General features: G+C 54.6%; 1 protein-coding gene across 1 annotated transcript in view; it reads left to right on the top strand.

The window, feature by feature from the left end:
- Positions 1 to 21,377, top strand: part of PRKCB (protein kinase C beta) — a 137,553-nt gene that overhangs the window by 108,406 nt on the left and 7,770 nt on the right. Inside the window, exons 11-16 of the mRNA XM_067306271.1 lie at positions 2,151 to 2,242; positions 2,940 to 3,002; positions 5,382 to 5,520; positions 10,608 to 10,688; positions 10,999 to 11,106; positions 17,224 to 17,364. Coding sequence (XP_067162372.1) covers positions 2,151 to 2,242; positions 2,940 to 3,002; positions 5,382 to 5,520; positions 10,608 to 10,688; positions 10,999 to 11,106; positions 17,224 to 17,364 — 624 coding nt within the window. The remainder of the gene's footprint in view (positions 1 to 2,150; positions 2,243 to 2,939; positions 3,003 to 5,381; positions 5,521 to 10,607; positions 10,689 to 10,998; positions 11,107 to 17,223; positions 17,365 to 21,377) is intronic.

Below are 21,377 nucleotides of genomic sequence, written 5' to 3' on the forward strand. Positions count from 1 at the left end.
TTGTTTTGCTTTCCAGCTACTACCACAAGCTGAGCGGGGCGACGGCGGCTGCTGAAGGTGACTTCTGCCCGCTCCGCGCTCTCCCGCTGCAGCCGGCCGTGGCCTCCTCGACGCCGCGAGGGTCGGCGAGGCGCGCAGAGGGGCCGCCGCGAGACCGCCCGGCCGAAACCTCTTCCCTGTGCCGTCAGTGCCGCGTTGTGCGCAGCCCCGTCGCCCCTTCGGCGTCGCGTTTAATTACCCTCGAGGCGGCCCTGGTGTCGGGGTGCCCGGCTCTTCGCCGAGGCTGCGCAGCTGATTTGCCCCCGGCTCTTCCCTCGCTGCCCTTACGGCGATGTTCACGTCCGCGCGTCTCCTGCGCTCGTTGTCCTCCGTGCCCGAAACGCAGGGCAAGGTTTATTTAAGGAGGAAATGAAGCGAAGAATGTGAAACATTATGAATTATTATGCGATGCTACGAATGTAAAGCACTCCCGTTGCTCCGGGATTTTTGTCCTTCTCTCGTGGCCTGGCTGCGAGGAGCCGCTGTCGGGCCGAGCCGAGCCGAGCCGAGCCGCCTGCTGATTTCTCAGGGTCTCGTGCGTTAAGGCCCTGGGTGGACGGGTTTTTTGAAGGTTGTAAACATTTGCTTGTTTTAAGTAAGGCGACTCGGGCCAGATCTTACATTGGACTTGCCCGTTCCCATCCCAAATCGATGTGCACCTGTCGGTGCCCAGGTGTCTGCTGGCAGGGGAGATCCGTTTGGATGCCGGCCATGTCCCACTTCTGCGTGCGCTCGGATGGTGCAAACCGCTCGCTTTTTCCCTCCCCCGTAAACGTCCTGTGCGCTTGCCGGGGGGGGGGGAATGGCACGTTTGGGTTGGTGGTGCGGGTGGTCCTGCAGGCTTTGCGCGCAGCCGTTCCCCGCTCTGCAAGAGCTGTGTCGGAGGAGCCTGGTGTTGCACAGGCTCCCCCGGGCGCAGGCGTCCGTGGTGCCACCTTGCCCAGCTCTCTGCCCGGAGCATCCCAGGCCTCGGAGCCCGTGCCGTGTCCCCGCCGCTCCAGACGTGGGGCGACAAGAGCCGGCTGCTTTTGCCCCATTGATCTGCGGTCGTGAGCGGTGGGAGCCCTCGGGCTCCAGCTCCTGCCTTGCCGCTCTGCTCCGGGCTGGACACGGCCCGCCCTTGCCAAATTCCTTGGAGCGCTTGGAGGACCGGGCTGACGTCCAGCAGCCTTGTGTCCGAAGGGGACGGGAGAACCTCTCAGCTCTGCATCTGCGTGGCCGCCGCGGTGTGAAGGAGGAGGGCTGCCTTCGTCCGGGGGTCTCGGCTGACGAGCGTGAAGCGGATACGACGCTCCAGAGGCACGGTCAGCGTGCGTTTAGGGGTGGCTGCGATCACATCCGCTAGCAAGCGTTTTAACTGATTCAGAGCCACTGGTGGACCTGTCTGGCGCTAGCAATTAATTAATTAGCCATGCATTAACACTCCCAGTGCTCCCTCGGAGGAGGCTGGGAGGGCAAGGAGGGGAGAGCCCTGTGCCGCGCGGAGATGGGGGCTCCGCAGCCTCCTCCGGCCGCCCCGGTGCCCCCGGGTGCCGCAGCTGCCTGCAGCCGGGGCAGCACCGTGGGCCAGTGCAGCGACACGGCGCGATGCATGAGCTGCAACCGTCTCGCATCCCTCCCGGTGCTCGGCCAGAACGCGCTGGTCACTGCCTGCGCGTGGAGGCTGGTCCCCATAGGAACTGCTTTGATGTCTTCTGTGCATCTCTTAATCGCAAGCTGTGCAATGCCTAGGGAGATACAGGCAAGAGGCTGTCACATCAAACACCTTCTAAAATGGATTCAGGGAAGAACGAGAGCAAATTTGTTAATGGGAAGTAAAATATCTTCTGTCGAGGCAATTTCCCCGCTTGCCTTCCCCGTAGGATCTGTGCGCAAAGGTGCGTGAGGTTTAAGTGCAGAGCTCCGGTGCAATGGAAGGAAATTGCGCCGTGCGTCTCGAGCGCCGTGTGAGCACAAGCTCCACCTGCGCCCCTTAGGCAGGGCAACGGTTATAGTTGTACTGCCATAAAAAACACAGCCTGGAGCCGTCAGTCGTCTTGGCCCTTCCTTGGGGCCTCAGCGGGCTCCCTGCCCTAATAACGCTGCTGCTGATCGTTTGCTTTTTCCTTTAGGATCGCCTGTATTTTGTGATGGAATACGTGAACGGCGGGGACTTAATGTACCAGATCCAGCAGGTCGGGAGGTTCAAGGAGCCGCACGCTGTGTAAGTTCGGCAGCCCTCGCGCGGCGCCTTCGGCGTAGGCGTGGGGTGCGTCCGTGCCGCGTCCCTGGGTCCGCTGCTCGCCCCGCGCGGAGGCACGGCCAGCCTCGGGCTCCCCTGCTGAGGCTGCCAACCCGCCCGTTAACCGGTGGCTTTTGGCTCCTGCTCCGCGTGATCTGGACGCAGGGGTGTGTGTGCATGGAAGCCACCATATGCTTAATTAAAAAGCACAAGCAGTGAGCAGAGCCTGGCTAGGTCTGAACCAGCTTTGCACGCCGGCGCTCTGGAGCTCCGGCACAGCCCGCCGAGACCCAGAGTATTCTTTGAAGAAGACCGTGGCAGTGCACGTTGTCTCCGTGGCCGCTCCGGGATGACAGATAGCTTTTCAAGCCGCGTGGCCAGCCCACAGTAACGAAGGGCCCCAGAGCCCGGCTCTCTCTTAATGAGGGTCCGTGTAACGAGAAGTGACAGCCCCCTCCTAGCCCTCAGCAGCCTGATCATGTTCCTCCCCGATACGTGGTGGAGGGTGAGTTATGTCATTCTCGTGTGATGCTTGTCTGGTGTTTTTATGTTGTGGCTGTCTCTATCCTTTGGCCATGTAAGCCCAATGTGCTTCGTTTAGTGCAATTGGATCTGAGAGGTTGTTGTTCTGATTCATCTGCTTTAATGACCGCTCTTCTTTTTAAACCTTTCATTTCAGATTCTATGCAGCAGAAATAGCTATTGGCCTCTTCTTCCTGCAAAGCAAAGGCATCATTTACCGGTAGGTGAGCACGTTGTTCTTTCCCTTCTCCCCCAGAGCCCTCCAGGAACACCCTGGGCCCATTGTAGCGACGGCGGCGGCTCTTCGGGGTTCGCGGAGCCCACGGCCGGCCACGGGGGCTGTCTTCCACCGCGTTTGGCCACTGTCCGTCGAGCTGGCGTACCCGAAACAGAGCTGGAGGCCTCTTAGTGTCGCTGGCTTTCGGAGAGGGTGTTTGTCTTTGCCCCTGTTCTATAGAGAAAGAAGGCTCATAAAAAGCAGCTGTGATCCTTCTGGTGCCTCCGATCACGCAGTTCTTTCCATGCAGCACGAATGGCCATTGGCAGCATGGACTGATTCTGAGCTGCGTGTTTTCCTGCAGGGCATTGCTTTCTTATCATTAGCGTTAAAGTAAGTGCCTATGAATAGTTTATTCTAAGATTTGCAGTGCAAGTCTGGCACTTATAGTTCAGAGGCTTAAACTTTTTTTTTCCATTCACAATATGATTTATAGCATCCAAAGTTAGATTGCTGATGGGTGCGGGACCCCGCTCTGAGGCTACTGGTTAAGCACTGAAACTAGTAAACCATTGCTCTTTCCTGCTCTAGAGTATTCCCAAAGCCCAAGGTAGAGCAGAAGATCCTAATCAGTGTCAGATACCATTAACTGCTTTGCAAAAAGAAATGCCAACTGCGCTAGTGAAGTTATGAGTTGCTGAAAACTGTTCTGAAGATGAAAGAAGTGGAGCAAACCTGACGTGAGGGATGTTTGTTGCCATCAGCTGCTGCAGAGAGAGATTCTAGGTCTGCCAGTCCCAAGTGCCCCTTTCTTCCTCCAAATCTGAATACAGATTCATGTTCATCTGTGTTTGGCCCATCAGGGTCCTAAGCACTGACACTATAATTAGGAAAAAAATCTTAAAAAACAGCAAGAAGTTGTAAATTATGCTGTTCCTTTTATTGTACTTTACTGAACAAAGAGCGTGCCAAACAGAAGAATTATTTAAAGCAGAATTTTGCATGTCAAACATTCTTGGGTCTACGAGTAGTTAAATATATTGTGCATTGAAACACTATAATATTGAAAACGTTCTGCTGTAGTTTCGATCCCAGTCCGTTATCCTCTGTCCGCATTTTTCAGTGCTCCCCAAACTCTCTCGCAGCATTCCTAGATCACGGCAGCACCTTCGTCTTCCTCAAAGCCGAACGGCCCTCTGCGGTCAGTTCGGGAGGGGGCTTCGTAGTCCGGAGCTGCTGGGTCAAGGCCTCCTAATGACGGATCCCTTCACAGTTAAAGGAGATGTAGTCTGTGCGCAGAAGCTGTGCCCTCAGTTAAAAGGCGATGGTGAAAGGCCTGATTAGATGCTTGAATGTTCACGGCGGAGGCCAGTTGACCGCCGAGAGGGCAGTGAAAGAGGGGAGGGGAATTTAACTTCATTGCTGGAATGGCATCGATGGGGAGAGATCCAGGAGGAGCGAGGAGCTTGTTTCCGTTTGCTTGGTGGTCCCTTTTCAGCCCATGGCTTCCTTTCCGACGCCGCTGCGCAGCCGGCGTTGTAAGAGCGTGGCGGCTCGCGCTGGGGCGGCTCAGTCTGAGGTGGAAGCAGGGGCTTTGCGGGCAACGCAACGCTCGAGGAAGAAGTACGCTTTAGAGCAGCACAGGGCACGTCTGCCTCGTGACCGTGACGCAGCCCTGGGGCAAGGAGACTGCACGGACGCGCTCCGATACCGCACCGGAGACCTCCTGGAAACGCTTTACTGCATAGGGCGTAAATCAGTCAGCAATGGCCCGGATCCCGTAACTGCTCAGCACCCGGGAGGTGCTCAGCGCGCGGTGCCGTCGCGGCAGCCCCGTGTCACGGCTCAGCGCTGGGAATCGGCTCTGGATCTCGGCAGCGGAAAGCGTCTCGGCAGCTTGCGCTAAGGAGCAAAGCTCTTGAGGGATTAGGTGCAACTAACCCAAATCCTCCGCAGACAATGATGGAGATTGAAACGCAGTTGATTTGTATTTTCTTGGGGGAGAATAACAGAGATAGGAGAGGGATCTTTACTGAGTAGGTACCTACTTCTTCGTTGCTGGTGAGCTCAAAATACGCTTTGATTTTCATAGATGTAAAAAACGATTATTAAATCCAACTCCCTGCTATATTCTCTGCCACACACTTAGAAGCGATTTGTCCAGTGTGATGTTCTGGTGGGTTAAAAGTAAAACAAACAGTTTGTCCTGACAAATCCCTGATTTATTTTTACTCCTTTCCCCAGACATTATTCTACAGAGTCTGTGTGCGAGAGGAAGGTGTGACTCGCTCGCAGCAGAGCGCTGCGATCAGGAAACTTGATTCTTTACTACATGGTTTCATTTGTGGTCTTCTGTATAACCATTTTACTTTCACTTTGCAGAGACCTGAAGCTGGACAACGTGATGCTGGATAGCGAAGGGCACATAAAGATCGCGGACTTCGGCATGTGCAAGGAGAACATCTGGGACGGGGTGACCACCAAGACCTTCTGTGGCACCCCAGACTACATTGCGCCTGAGGTAGGAGAGCCAGAGGGGCAGTAGATGTTCCAAGCCAATGTGCTTTCAAGGCTTTTAAGGATAAAAATATCTGGCAGGAGAAGCTGCTCCATAAAACGTGTTCCACTTCTGTGCAAGGTTTGAGTGAGAGCAGGTGGAGAATATGCAACGGCTGCCGGGGGGCTTGTGCAGCGTGCACGGTGCCCGTATGGAGCAGCTTCTGTCCTGGGCTCCCTCACGATCCCTGCCGGTTGCTGTAACTTCCCGGGAAGGTCCGGTGTGACTGAGCCCTGCGCAGCCTGGATGCAGTGAGCAAAAGGATGGTCTCAGTACAAGGAAGTCTCATTAGTGCCTTTCTGCTGCAAGCATGTGCTCCTCCGGTCCTGAGTCATCGGCATTCTTCTGGAGGAATTATTTTCTAAAAGGAAACGTATTTTCTTTGGGAAATGGTTAATTTTAGTTGAAAAGAATGTTATTTGCTGGACTGGGAGAACCAAAAAGAAGCATTTTGCTTAGATTCACTGACACCAGAATCAGAATAGCTCTTTAATTTCACCCTCAGTAGCAGTCAGACATTGACTCAGGCCAGCACGTGTTCGAGCTGCTTTCGCCTGTCGGATGTGCTGTCCGGAGGCAGCTGGAACGTCAGCTCCCCTTTCTCCCCCAGGCACAGGGGTGCCAGAAGGGCCCCGTCCCTTCCCAGTAAGAGGCCGTGGGCAACGGGGGCGCAGCACGGCTCCGGGGGCAAGGCAGAAAGCGCACGAGGGGGTCGCAGCGTCGGGGTCAGCAGGGCTCCCGGCCACGTTTCGGCAGCTCGTCGGAGGCTCTCTTCCATGGGACAACTTCGCTTTGGGCAGCTTTCTGCCAGAAACAGAGGCGTTAACGAATTCACCCTGAGGCTGGAAAGTTTATGCCCTTAGCACAGTCCATCCACCCAGAGCAGGACCTACAGCTGCCGCTGAGGAAGCCTCCTGAGCTGGGTCTGCCTCTCCGCTTGGCCGCGTGCCCTGCTCAGACCTTGAAATGCAGCCGGTCCCCCCGGCCGGTCCTTCCCCGGGGCAGAGACCCTGCAGGGTGCTGTCCCTGCCCGGCGCGTCGGTCCCGCTGGCCTCCACGTGCCCGCCGGGTTCTTGGTGCTCCCAGACCCCGCTGAGCCTTTCTCTCGCGCTTCCTCGCCCCGGGAAGGGCTGAAGCCGGGAGCTCGGCTCGGGTCTGGGGCCGCTCTCAGCTCACGGCTCACGGCAGGCGCTTCCTGCGGGTGGGAAGAGGGGGACGCAGGTGATGAGGGACGTGCTTGTCCCTTGCCCGTCCTCCGTCTCCTGCACCCGCGCCCTGAGTTTGCTTCCCACCTCGCCGCGGAGGGCGACGCTCCCGTCCCTGGGCAGGCGTCGTTCTCCCGTGGATGCTCGGCGCTGGGGAGGGCCGGGGAAGGAGGAGCGCTGCGGATGGAGTTATCGGTGGGTGATATTTCCGTGTGAAGTGGAAATCTTTAGATCTCGCCGGCTCGCTGCTCGTAGGAACTGGCGGTGTCTAATGAGAAATGGCTGCCTGTCTGTAGCTTCAGATCGCTCAAAAATTGTTTTGCATCTGGTTATGACTTATGTGATGGAGTCACATAGGACAGTTGCATGAACTCTTATATTGGTGCGTTTTAATGCCGGATTTATGAAATTCAGGTAGGCAATTGTTCCCAAATGCCTGTTCTCTTAAAATAGAAATATCCCTCTAAAATCTTCTCACTCTTCTGAATTTTCAATGATGAGATTAATTTTTTAATATTTATCCACTTAAATATTTTAGAGAAAGGGATTCTCTTTGCGAGGACGTAGTTAGATGCACATGTATGCTAAACTACATTGTGTTTTGCTGTAGCCAGAGAGATTTTTAATTACTAGTTCAAATGTGTATTACGTATCCGCATTCTACCAAGATTAATATTGGTGTCCTATCACTACGTAGCTGTGTTGCTGTGTGTGATTAATACTCTTTCAAAGCAGGACAAATGACCAGTTCTCTTGGTATGTGGCTGAGCATTATCATTTAAACACTTATTTTCTTCTGCTTGCCCTATTTTTTTTTCCAGTAGAAAAGTAGGAAATGGGAAATTAGGATGCAAATCACTGTCGTATCCAGGAATAATATTAAAGCCTGCTGCCAGTAGGTTTCCAAGGAGTAAATAACACGTCCCCTACTTTATAAATGGGGAAAGGATGTATAAAATTCTTGCCTGGTCTCATATTTGGTGGCAAAGCCAGCATCAGACCCTGGTCTTTATTTTCTAGTTCTAGTCCAGGGCCTTTCTACTGGGCCATGCTTCCTCCCTTTAGGAAGCCGAAGTGTTCTCTAGCCAACATATCTGCAGGGTAAAAATGTCCTGTGATTTGCCTGACCCATTTTAAGGGCCTTTTCTATTCTAAGACGCAGCCCTCTGCACGCCAAGGTGACAGGTATCGAGTGTAAATGACCGTTGCTGGTATAATTTCCTCTGAAGGAAAAGCGTTCCTTAGTTGTTGATTCTTGACCTTCCCTGGCATGCAGTTGGTGAGCTCAGGTTGCGGAGACTGGTTTTCTGAAAGGATTTCTTCTAAGTACTGTTTTCTTCTAAAGGCCTTTATGACGTGAGCAGGTCGCACCTAAATTTCCCAGGGCACTCACAAATCATCTGAAAACAAGCGGAAGGAACTTCACATGAACTCGGTCGAGGAATATCAGAGCTGAGACTCAGCGTCTGATCTCAGAAGTGCACGGATGCTGCAGCGGGAAGGGTCGGTCCCGCACTCGGCTTGAATGCGGCACGCTGTTAACGGAGGCAGGAGCAGGTTAACCCGTATTTAGGTACATGGCTGGATGAGGACTCCACAGAAAATAAAAGATGGGCATCAGTCTTGGCATCTAATCTTGCCCCAGTGCTTTGCTTTTGTAGCGTTAGCCTCCTCTCTTCCTCGGTGGGATGACGACAGCTGTGATTAGGTCTTGAAATGCCTCCTGCTCAGGTGGTGTTGGGCACTGCAGAGGGTCTGCAGGAAGCTGCTGGTGCATTAGACCAAAGTAGTCTGTTCTGAGCTGTTCTCCTTAATTAGGGAAGAGGCTCATTTGAATATTATTCAATTGAGAGCTTCCTGTCACACCAGCCTCCAAGGGAAATTGGCCCTTCCCGTGTTTTCCAGCTGACAGAGATGATTGCCTCTTACATTTCGTGGCTGCAGTGTTTGCACTATATAAGGCTGCAGGAGTCATCTGCAAACACCCCCTGCCTTTTGTAAGGGCGGCGGGGGAAGATGCATGCAAGGACTCTTTTTAGGCCGCAGGTACCTGCCTGCGTACGCCGAGCTGTGGGCTTGCGGCTTGCTCACGAGCAGAGGTAGAGGGGTGGGAGCGGTGGGGGCAAACCTCTGGGGCTGCACTGCTCTGCGTGCATTCTCCTGTGATTAGCATATGATTTGCATTTGTACTTGAATATATGAATCTTTGCAGAATAGAATTCTGTAATTAGGATGAATAAATTGTGTAATTGTTTTGCATTAAGTAACAGATGGCAAAGCCCAAGGCCTGTCAAACCCTGAATGCTGAAATGACGCCCATCAGCAACAACCAAGCAAATATACCAGAGCTCGAGAGAACAGAAATGTCTCTGCAGGAGCCCGGCTCCTTTTATACCCTCCCGGGGCTCTCGTGGGTCAAACCCATCCCCGCACCCATCCAGCTGTGCCTCCAGCTTCCTGCCGCAGTCTGGACATGCGGGAGGATGGAGGGACCTCCTCATTTTGGAGGAGAAGGAAGAGGCTAGGAATGGGCAAGCCTCCGGATGGGCCCGGACAAGCACCTCCGCCCTCCCCGGCTCCTCGGCGGCCTCGCCGCCCAGGCGAGCGCTTTTCCCTCGCGAGCTGGAGACGAGCGCCAGTGCCACCCGCAGCCGCAGGGCGACGCGGTCCTTGGAGAGCGGCAGGGTTTGTGGATCGGGTCGGGGGTTCGGGTCCAGTACCGGCGTGTCCGAGCTTCCTGGCGGTCCGCGCTGGGCTGTCGCCATCGGAGTCGCTCTGCCGCGATGCTGAAGTTTGCAAGCTCCCGTGCACCGCGCGGGGCCCCAGGCGCGTGACCCGAGCCCGTCCGTCGGCCCCGCGCCGGAGAGATGCCGTTTGGATGTTTTCCCTGGCTGCGCCCCAGGAGGGGGCTCGTTTCCAGCAGCGGCCCCGGTCAGGGCTCCTCGCTCGGCTCCAACGGTGGCTCCTGCCTGCCGGAGAGCCCGGGGCCGCTCGGGGATACCCCAGCCTGCTGCTGCGCGGGGACGAAAGCACGAGCTCTGCGCAGCTAGCTTAGCTGGCGGACAAATGGGGCCGGGCTGCGCGGTTATGAAATTCATGGTGCTTCAGATTTTTAGAAAATAAACTGCGGGAAAAGTACAGCCGTTCATGTTTTAGTGCCTTATCCGCGCTAAATTTTGATATTAGAAATTGAGAAAAAATACTGAAGTTGCATCAACGTTCATCCTGCCTCCAAAGCAATGCCACTGTCAGGGTAAAGGTGACGCTGTCGGGTTGCATCAGGTGGTTTTGCGAGGGTCGTTCTCTATCCGATAGCAGGAAGCAAACCGGCAGGCTGAAGCGCGGAGGGTTTTGGCTACCCCTGTGCTGGAAGCCTGCTGTAAAGGGCCGCTGGCTCTACACAGAGGGCCAAATCCTGTGTTGTTATTTCAAACCGACTGCGCTGAAGTCAGAGCAAAACCATCGAGGCTGACGTCAGCGTAACCAAGAGCAGCTCCTGCTCCTTTTCCAGCTGAAGCAACGCACTTTGCTGCGATGGGTCTGAAAGAGAGGAGCACGTATGCTGACGCTTGGTTGAATCGGAATGAATCTGTCCAAATTCACACTGAATATTCTCATTTTTATCTAATATTTAGTGTGCATTTGAGGGCTGGTAATTTTTTAGTTACTGAACCCTTTGCCTATCATACATTTTGTTTATGTCTGCAATTTCACGCCATTTCAGAGAATCAAGCCTCAGTAAATAACCTCGTCCTTTTGACCTGGACTACAGCTTGAAATTAGTTTGCGTTGTGCCAACAGGTTAAAAATGGAAGTGCAATCCTGCTGTTTCTGTGTTGTTTTCAGATAATTGCTTATCAGCCCTATGGGAAGTCGGTGGATTGGTGGGCATTTGGAGTCCTGCTCTATGAAATGCTAGCCGGCCAGGTAATTGAATTTTAATTGATTCCTATGGGATTGTGTTAAATTCCATTGCGAGCAGATGCTGACGTGTAATTTGTTTTGTCGCTGGCGAGCTGCGGGGTGCCATCCGCTCCGTGCTGGAGATCGAGGCAGGGATTGCAGCCGCGGGGCCTGGCACCTCGGCCGCGGCAGGGCCGGGAGCCGTGAGTCACCGCGCGCCGCCGGAGCGGCGAAAAGGGCAGGAGGGGGCTGGTTTCCTAACGGGAGATCATAGAAACACGTGAAAGATCAAAGATAAAGAAACGCCGCTGAACCTCTGTTGCCTTTGCTCTAGGCTCCCTTCGAGGGCGAAGACGAAGACGAGCTCTTCCAGTCCATTATGGAGCACAACGTGGCCTATCCCAAGTCCATGTCCAAGGAGGCAGTGGCAATCTGCAAAGGGGTAAGGGCTCGCCTTTGCTTTCGGGGAGGGGCGAGAACTGATTGCAATGGTCTGACCCTTGGGCGCAGCGCTGGACGTGCCCCTCCAACAGCCGGTGATCCTGCACGTGCCGGGGGGTCCAAACCGCTCCTTCCTCTCGTTGCTCTCGCCCGGAGCAAGGGAATGCTGGCCAAAATCCGTTATATTCCAGCGTCTGTGCTCTCTGCTCCTACAACCAGAACTTGCGCTATTTCATGAATGTGTGCTAAAAATGATTTAAAATAACACCTAGCTCCTTTCTGTGCCGTCATGCTACTGCTATGACCCTGTCAGACGCGGGGCAGTTGTAGTCGTAGGGTAAGCGTGTTGCTTTGAGCGCAAATCAGTTGTTCATCCCGTATTTTCACTGATGCCACTTCTGCCAATGTTCAGTCCTAAGGCTGCAGCCTCGTGGTGGCTGCTGCTGAGCCAAGGTCCAGCCTGGTGGGACTCATGGAGCCTTATGGCAAGGGGAATAGAGATAAAGCACCATCCGGTTTTTAATCAGTTTGTTTAATGGATCTCATGTCTTCTAAATGGCTAAAAAAGACATTTAGAAAGAGGATCCATCTGTCCTGCTGGATAAGTGGCAGGTACATCAACATCTACAGGCAGGACCTGGCAGATGGAAAAGGGACTTCAGTAGTCACTGTGCAGAAATCCAGGTGGGATTTGAGGGTTGGTCTGCCCATGCTCAAACGAAGGTCAGGGGAAATCGGAGTGTTGGATGCGGCGTGGGAATTCAGGGCCTCTGCCCAGAGACTCTCCTGCCCTCTTGGGTGACCACAGGGCAGGTTGATGCGTCTGTGCAGGACAAGAAAAATGACTCTGGGAAACAAGACACTTCAATGTGATTTCTAAATAATTTTCTTAAGTTCAGGTACAAAGCCTTCATCCTGCGGAGATTTATGCTTAGGTATAATGAGCCACCCTTTTGCGTGCCTAAAGTTCGGTGCTGGTGTGCATCTCTGTTGGGTCAGGACAGTATTTTTGTTATGAAATCTCTTAATTTGCAGTGAAGCTCTGCATTGCCCAGGGTCCCGAGCTGCCTGTGGACTGAGCCCAGGCAAGACTTGAATGCAGTTTGACTTTATTTGGGTTGTGAGGATTAAAGGCTGGCTAGATCCTGGTGTTGTGCATATGGTTATTTCTTGGAACTGAGCCGCTTCTCAGCAAGCCAGTGTATAGGTTTAATCCAAACATTTCTATAATTCTGTGTTTGTGTAGGAATTTTTTAAATGTTTGATTCTAATAATTAATATTTAAAATATCTGAATGTTCTGTATCTCAAAATAGTGCTTCTATCTACAAATGACACATCTTGCATTTAGTGTTGCCCCTGAAGCATTTCAAAGTCCCTTTCCAGTTTCACCAGGATTCGTAGTTTGTGTTACAAATGGAAGTATTTGCTTGTCTGATGGGGAAAAGCTGCTGAAAGCGTTTCACGCTTGAAATGGGTCACAGGGAAATGACGTTTTCCAGGTCACTTGGCAGTCAATTTCGGTAAAAAGTACTAAAATCCACCCGTTAATTTAGAAACTACGCTAGTAATTGGAGGGGGAGTTTCCACAAACTTTCTCTCCCTGTCTCCTCCTCCTAGTTGTTCGGATTGGGGCGTAAGGGGAAAGTCGGCTGTTTTTCTGGCCATACACGAAAGGGGGGAAGATGCTTTGCAACGTTAAACCTTGCTGTGCCCAGCGTGCCCGGGGGAACGACGCTGGCGAGGGAGCAGAGGTTGGAGCAGTGATAAATCTAGCTGTCCGCTCTGTTTTCTGTTGCATCAGTCAAAACCTGAGTGTTGTAAATAGACAAGAAGAGACCATGATTGAAACGTCTGCTGCCTGGAGCTGTAATGGCTTAATGGCTTTTCGCACTTCTGGCAAACGCGAGGCCGCACGGAAGGCGCTGAACCGTGCAAGGCAGGCTGGGGTCCTTTGTAAATCCTTTTATTTCTTGCAGCGAAGCGGTGGCTCCATCCGTATGATTTTTGTTTCGGGGAAGAGCACAAAAACACGTGACGTTCTTTTCCGCCCCCAAGCTGCTACGCCAAAAAGAGCATTCTTAAAAAACGTGCGTAATGTTTAAGAACCTTCGGGAAGGCGGAAACGAAGTATTTACCTTTCTGGCCGGAATGCAATGAAGCGTGTGGCGCGTGACCCCGCGGGCGTCTCGGCCTTGCTTGTGTCGGTGCACGGTCCTTTTGCAGGAAGGTTCGAAGCAGCCTTGCAGCCGCTCGGGGAAGAGCACCCGGAGGAGGCTCCGCACCGAAACGCGGGGCTCCGGCGTTTCACAGCCGCGCTCTCGCAAGCCAGTCCAAGAGGAATTTCGTTGCTCTTGCCCGGCTCCACCACGGCGTGCTGCTGCCAGTCAGCATGCGGTGGGGCTGGGACGCCTCCGGTCCTGAAAGCCTCGCCGGGACGCAGTGCTCTGGCTGTGTCCGCCCCGGCCGGCGGGTTGCACCCGGTGTTTTGCTGCTCTGCTGCCAGCTTAGGTTTCCTCCGGTGCCGCCGGTTTTGTGGCGCGGGTGTCTTGCCCGCTCCCCGTCCGGAGCGGCTATCGGGAGCCGGCTCGAGCATCGTGCGGGCTCCGCCGCCGCGCTTTCGGAGAGGCTCGTGCGGGCGCAGCAGCGCTGGCACAGCCGATCGGCCGCTTTCGTTCCCGTACGGAGGGTTTTTCCCGCGCCCGAGCAGAGCGGCTCTTTCCAGGTGAACAGGTTGCCTGCCGACGCCAGCTCCCACTTTAATCCTGCCTGGTAGCCAAGGCATAAAATGGCACGTTTTCCTCGGTGAAGTTTGCCGGCGTTTCGAGCGGTATTTCCGCTGGCGCTGCCTGGGAAAAGAGCATCGTGCCCGCGCGGCGTTCCTGAAGGCAACGAGGACTTCCGAGGTCTTCCCGCTGGATGTAAAAGAAACGCTGGATGCCGAGGCGGAGACCGGCCTCGCCGCGGGAGCAGCCACCACCCGCTGGCGTGCACCACGGGGGCTAAAGCTGCAGCTGCGCAAAGCGGTCGAGTCCGGGCTCGGACTTTTCTGTGTCTAAGCCGCAAACGTCGAACACGCCGTTAAAGGCGATTTGGTCTGAAGCATCCTTCTTCGTCTACGGAAACATGAAGGGTTTTCGCCGCATTGGGATGGGGATTAAATCAACTCGTTCCTGTTTAATACAAACGATGCTAAATGATTATCCTACGTAAGCCAGGAGAACCAATCTGCATGTTTATGGGGTCCTATATATCAATAACAGATGGTGCCTCCGTGCTCACATGTGTAAAAGCACAATAGGAAAACAAGAAAATTTAATTTCTGGATGCATATACTGAAAATACTGAATAACCGCATTGTAGTACAGCCCTGTGCAGCTTTACAGACAGGTACATGAAGCAGAAAATCTTTATGATTCATTAATCAGGCTGAGCTGTTCTGAATTTGGTTTGCATCGGTGCTAAACTGTGGAAATTGCGGGTTTAACAACAACACTTAAATTTAAAGAGGTGCATGTGTGCGTGTGAAACGACTGCCAGCACAAAGCAGCAGGTAAGCAATGAGATTCTGGCTAGGAAAAGCTAATTAGTAAATTAACGTAGACTATATTTACTGGTGTGGGTGCATGAAGCGTCTGCAAAACAGAAGGGTGGCTGGAATTAAGTGGATGCTAGTGCGCGGTTTTGCTCGGTGCGCGTCGGGTCTCCACCTTTCCTGGGGCAGGGGAGGACGCCCGGAGCGCGGCAGCGAGCCCGGGGTGCGGAGCCGCCTCGGCCCCGGCTCCTCCTTCACGGAGAAGTGACCTTACGCCCGGCCCAGCTGGTGCTGTTGGATGTTTTCGCGGCTGAAGGGTGCGCGCGGGCACCCAGGAGCCCTAAGGCCACCGGGACGCGCGTCCTGCGCCCACCGAGCTGCATTCCCGCGCTGCCCCGCGCGGGTCTTGGTGGTGCAAATGAGGTCGGTTTGCCAGGATGTTCAAGACCGGCGCTTAAGGACGACCCAGGAAAAGATTTCTCTTTGCGTTTGCCGAATGCAAGCTGAGCTGTTTGGAAAGACAGCCAAATCGCCAAGTCAGCTGATGAGAAGGCTTCAGGTTCTCACGTCGCCAGCAGAGACTTGCTTTGGAAAAACCTCTCCGAGTCACAGGGCGCTTCTCATTTTCCTGCTTCGGTTCGGCTGAGCAGGGTCGGAGCAGCCTGGCGGCTGCCGTGCAGCACCTGGCACGGTGACGGCCAGACCTGCTGCTGGGCTGGACCTGGGTCCACCTCGAGGGGAGGTCGCCAAAGCCCTGGCTGCCCGGGCAGGGAGGTCCGCGGGGGCCCCACTCGGCCCCGAGAGCAGCGGGAGCCTCTGTGTGTGCCGGGAGCAGCCAAAACCTTCCAAGGGGCTGGTGGGGGCTGGTGGGGGCTGGCGGCGCCGTGCTCCTCCTGGACTCGATCCATCCACCCCGACCCGCTTGCCACACTCGTTGCAGAGAGCAAGACATGGGGCTTCCTCCGCCTTGCCAGATTTCTTACACCGGACTTTATATATATATATATATATATATACACACAGAAAGGGCTGGATGCTGCAGTATCAAGGAGGACAATATTATTCACAAACAAGAACATGCAAGTGAGAAAAACGCCCCGCTTTTGTGTTTCCTGCTGTCTCCGCACCCCTGTGACCCTTCCTCTCTCCAACCCGCTGTCCGTGCCCACGGCAGCCGCTCGCCAGGCCCCCGCGAGGGCGCGCGGCCCCTGGTCGATGCTCGGCAGGGCTGGTGCCGGATGCAGCTCTGACCGTCTGGAAGGTCCCTTGTCCGGCTGGCAGAGCCTGGTGCTCCCATGCCGCTTGCAGCCGGGCTTTCCGGGGCTGAGGCGAGTGCCGGCGAGCCTTGCTCCGCCGGTCGTCCCGCCGCGGGCCGTCCTCGCAGCCCGCTGGCCCCACGCGCGTTGCCGGCACGGCGGTTGTCGGCTCCGCTCTCGCTTCCCGTTCGTGTTTATTCTGTTTTTTTCGGGGCTCTTCCTTGCCCTCAGGCCCCCGTGCAGCGTTACCCTTAAAGCTCGGTCTCCCTGAGCGAGTTTGTTATGTGCAATCCTGGGCGACGTGGCTGGCTTATGTGAAAATATTTATAATTTAGGGAAGGGAAGCTCTGCCGGGACACCAGCACCCTCGGTGGGTGCTGCTCAGGGCCGTGAGTCGCCCTTTGGCACAGCAGGCTCTGCTGCCTGGCTGCTGGACTAACGTGCTCACCTTCGTCAGAAAAAAATGCTTATAAAACCCCTTTCTTATTTTTTTTATTGTTTAATGGGGCGGGTTTGATTTCAACAGAAAGGTTGAGGGTTTCTCGGCTCGGCAGCTGGCTCCCGTGGGCGGACGTGGGAGCCGCGCACCTGAGCCCTGCGTCCCGGGAGCCCGCGGGAGCCGCGCGGGAGCCGCACGGAGCGCCCTGGGCCCCCCCACGGCGCCGGCCCCGCTCCAGCCTCTGCACGGCTCTGCCTTTAATAAAGCGGTCCTTTTGTCGCGGGCGCGCGGCTCATATTCTCCTCGCTTATCGGCGTTTTACAAACCTCTGGAATCCGCCTTATCTCCCGATCCGCCCTGCACAATGCGCCAGGATATTAATGTGTGTTCGGCTGCCCGTAACTCCCGTGGTCCGGTTCCCGTTTCTTAGAGAGTCAGTGAAGAGGAGGAGTTTAGATGATAAACAGTATTAATGGGCTCTTTGCTCTTTTTTTTCCCCAAATTGACTCTTTCATGGGAAAATCATCTCCTGCCTGTGCTGCGGCAATCCCAGGGAAGCGGGGCTTCTGCTCCCGGGGCTAAGGAAAGTTTCTGAGGGGAGATTGTTCATCCCGCTTGGGATGAACTTTCCCTGTGCCAGAGCTGCCCCTGCTCCTCCCTCGGTCTCCGCTTGGAGTGGCAGAAGGACGCAGAGGCGAGGGGGCCCCTTTCCCGGCCCTGATGTAGGGTTTCCCGAGGGCCGCGCTCGCGCGGGTGCAGCCTGCCCGGCCGCTCGCCCGCGGTGCGTCGCGTCCTGGTGACTTTGGCTCCTGCTGCTCCCCTTCCTAGGGGGCTCGTGAAGGAGCCGGGCACCGTGTGAATCCCTCTTTCTTCTTTGTCTCCCCCAAAGCTCATGACCAAGCACCCTGCCAAGCGACTGGGATGTGGCCCGGAAGGAGAGCGGGACATCAAGGAGCACGCGTTCTTCCGGTATATCGACTGGGATAAGCTCGAGCGCAAAGAGATTCAACCTCCCTTCAAGCCCAAGGCTGTAAGTTTGTTTGCATTGAGTGTGTTCCTCCTCTCCCACGCGCCGTTTCTCTCTTGCACATTCGCTCCCACTCAGGCTCGTGGGTGCACGCGCACACAAGCGTATGTGCAGATGCTGCTCTTCGTACCCACGGGGGGATGTATCATGTACTTGATCTGTTCAGGAGATTGCTTGTCCATAAATCCGGCACATATCAAGCAACAATCCTGGAAGAACAACTCGTGCTGCCTCTTGGGCACCTTGTCTCCTCCTCAGACTCAGAGGGGTGGAAACACCGCGTGTTTGCACCAAGGGTGTAATTGCATTACGATATTTGCCGATTTGTTATCCCATGGGTCAGGCTTTCTGGGTTTTTTTCCCCTTCTTCTTAAGCTGAACAGGCCTCTGTTTCTCAAAGCCGTATTTTAACATCTAGCTCAGCAATCTAGTCTGTCTGAATTGGTAATGAAGCTATATTTCACCCAACAGTTTCTCTCCAAGGTAAACTCATGGAAGGCTGGAACCTGATGGGTGTGAGTGTGAAAATGGAGAGGAATTCTGCAATAAGGAGAACAAGGATTTTTTGTGTTACGTCTGCATTTCTTTGAGATGGGTTTTACCAACGCGGGAGATGCTGTCTGTGCCGGGGAGTGCAGGGAACGCGGAGCACATGGCTGTGAAGGGGAGGAGAGCTGCCAGCAGTGAAACTGAGGGGCGGTAGGAATAGTCTGAAAGCTATTCCTCAAAAAAGACGGCAGTGCTTGACTGCTCTCTGGCCCAGCGTCTTTGCGGTGGCCTGGACCACAAAGCGGGTTTCGCTGCCTGGCGCGGACCAGCAGCGTGGCGAAGAAGCGTCAGGGCGTTAGCCTGCACGCCGCCCAGCGCTGCCTTCCCTGCACGGCCCCGAGCTGCGTTTCCCCATCCGAGGGCTCCCGGCCCTTCCCAAGGAGGATGCACAGGCAGTGACCACGGACGCTCAGAGATGGGGGAGCATCTCCCTGGTTTTCTCCGTCTCTCTTTGCCGCTGCTGGGACTGACAGGGCCGGGGACGTGTCCGAGCCCCTCCGCAGCGGTCTAGCTCCATAAGGCACGAGCTTATTCCTGCCTCCATCTCCTGCAGCCGTTAGCTGCCGTGCCCCAGCTTGGGCACTGAAGCTTTGCAGGAAATCGTGAACCCAAAGTTCGGTCCAGTTCACATGGCTGATACTGATATTTGTCCCCGGTGATCACGGTGGGGACACTGCTTGCTCTCTTAATCCATCGTGGATCATGACTCAAGGATCAGAGAGGCTGCGTGTATTTAACTGAGTTTTTCCCTGCCCCACTGCCTATAAACCTTGGACACCTCTGCTTTTCCCCTGTTTTTACAGTGAACACGTTCTTTTGAAGGGATCCCCCTCAGTGCTTGGAAAAGCTCCACCTTCGGAGAAGGGGCACAGCGGGGGCCCGTTAATGTGGTGTTTGCCTCTTCCAGCTCTCCTCTGTCTCGCTGCCGCTGTGCTCTAGCAGCCTCTTCCCTTCTGCAGCTCCTTGCTTGGCTGGTCAGACACGAACAAGCTGCCCGTTAGCGGGGCCTCGCGGCGGCCTCCTCCTGCCTCCCGTCGTGCAGGACGGACGGACGAGCGAGCAGCTGCCGCCCGGGAAGGGAGGCGGGAGGTCCGGTGCTCTCCCCAGCTCCGACAGCTGCCCCGCGCGCGCCTGCCACCTCCTCTCCCCGAAAGCGGGGTGACGGTGCCTCTGGATAGTCCTGCTGAGTTATCCCGCTCTTTGGGGACACGAGGAGCCCAGGAGCACGCTGGTTTTTCACCCCGTATTTTAATTCCATGATTCTAAAATTGCCGATACATATCTTTGCAAGCTTAACTCCTGCACGGCGATGCCTTTGCGGGAGACTAAGGGGCCGCTGTGCTCGGAGCCTTGCACTTGAACGCCCGTGGCCCAGGAGCTGCTGCTGTGCCCTTGGGCTCCGCTCTGTGTTAGCAAAGAGGAAAATGTCCCTTCTCCCTGCCCGTATCGGAGACGCTGAGGTCCGGGGAGCTGGCAAGCAGTTCGTGGCGGTCTGAATTGCTGCCCGCATTGCTTGCCCCGAGAAGGAATGGGGTCGTCAAGTCACAGACCACGTAGGAAGGGCGTTACTGGGAAGGCGTTAACTTTAATTTTAAAGTAAAAGGGCGCAAAAGCCTTTGGAGGCTGTTTGTACGCACCGTGATTCGATTGCTTCCGATGGGATCCAGCTGTTGTAGAAACGATGCTCAGAAATGGCAGCAGAGGTGAGTCCGTGACCGCTCGCCCGGGCGGGAAGGTGCTGGGCAGACGGTGCCGCCGGCGGTGCCCGCGCTGGCCTGGGGCCGGGCGTCAGCAGCGAGCGCAGCACCACCGCCTCCGAGTTGTTCCCTTATTTTGTGAGAGTCCGTTTCTCCTGGAACTGATAACTGCTGCTTTTTTCCTCACCTCTGCGTTAAAACGTAGTGTTATTTGTTGTTTGCTTGCTTGTTTGTTCTTTACAGTTTAAAAAGTTGAATTCTGTCAAAACACTTTCTTACTGTTTTCGTGTTTAAAATATGCAAATTTTGTCCTGCTTTAAATGTCTTATTTCTTTAAAAATCCTTTTGATCACCGACCTTGGAGCAGAGGATGGTAAGCTATTGTCTGTTGCTTTTCACCTAACAGCTGGTGTTGGGAAAAAATTTAACATTTGATAAGACGGGAAGATTAATAGAAAGGCAGGTACAGTTGATGTAGGATTTAGGCAGGATTAAGACAACTCAGGTACCTGCTGATAGCTGATATTTCAGCAGCTCTGCCTCTGTGCTGGAAAATACTGCTCCTTTCATGCCATCTGTGAGAGCAGATCAGAGCAGCACGGAAGTGAGAATCTGGGTTTGTGCGACTTTAAAATGTATTTGGGATGGGTCACGAGGAAAGGCTTTGCCGGCGGCTTCTGACCTCTAGCCGGTCATGCAGGGGCTCTAGCGCCTGCTCGGTTTTCTCTCTTGCATGCAGTGAAACGTGCTAGCGTAGCTCTTTGCCGTAGCTGAACTCTTCTTTCTAAATCGGCTTCTATAAAGATGAGGCTGCAAGGAGTTGCTTGTAAGTTAAGGTTGCGGAATACGGAATAGTTTGCAAACGTTGAGGGCTCGGTATCTGCTCACAGGATGCACAAAGTCTCCCTGTCCGCGGGCGCTTCGCAGAGCCTGAGCAGTTCAGCCAGCTGAACGCAAATTAGAGGTTAGCAGAGAGCAGTTCAGATCTTGTTAAGCACCATGTGAACTAGTTTTGCATATCAAAAAGTATCGTAAATTCGTATTTGCTCATTGTTCAAGTGCCGTAACATCTCCTGTTGCGCATGTGGCTCTTGTGGCCGGGCTGGCACTGGAAACTGAAGCAAGGACCGGGGGAGCCCCCAGCCCCGCGGCGCTGCCCTGGGCGCCCGTGTGCGTCGCTGCCCCTCTCCCGGGAGGCACCGTCCCTCTCTGCACGCAGCTCCCCGCACGCTCGTCTTTGCTGGTTCTCCCTTGTGCAGCGCCCGCAGGGTTTTTGCCCCGTTCTCTTCGTTTTGCAACAAATGTGCAGATAGCGAGCCTGGGGACAAGCGAAGGCTTTCTTTGCCTTCCCGGTATCCGGCTAGCAGTAGGGGCTTTGCATCACTCCCCAGAAAACTCCTTAATTTTAAACCGGCGGAAAAATGGACTGTTCAGCCCTCTGCCTGACTTGAGTGTTGCATGCACTGAGCTGAGGATAAATCCCCATGATCTCGTGTGTTGGGTCACGGCTTATATTTGATTAACCTTTATCACAGAGACGGTAACAAGACAGATCGAGGTCTGGGCTGTCTTTGGTATGCAGAAGCTCGGCGGTTCTGACATGGGGCTGTGCTTGGCTGCTCCTAGGTTTCTTATGCGCATAACAATTCCTTGCATGGGCCTGCGTTTACCCTGGGAAGTGTATTTACACTAGCACGCGCTCTCTGTCTCTCGTTGAGATAATTATTGTTTTTGGTATCTAATTACTCCTTTACTTTACATAAAGACTAG

Source organism: Apteryx mantelli, chromosome 16 (assembly GCF_036417845.1).
Source record: "Apteryx mantelli isolate bAptMan1 chromosome 16, bAptMan1.hap1, whole genome shotgun sequence".
NCBI lineage: Eukaryota > Metazoa > Chordata > Aves > Apterygiformes > Apterygidae > Apteryx > Apteryx mantelli.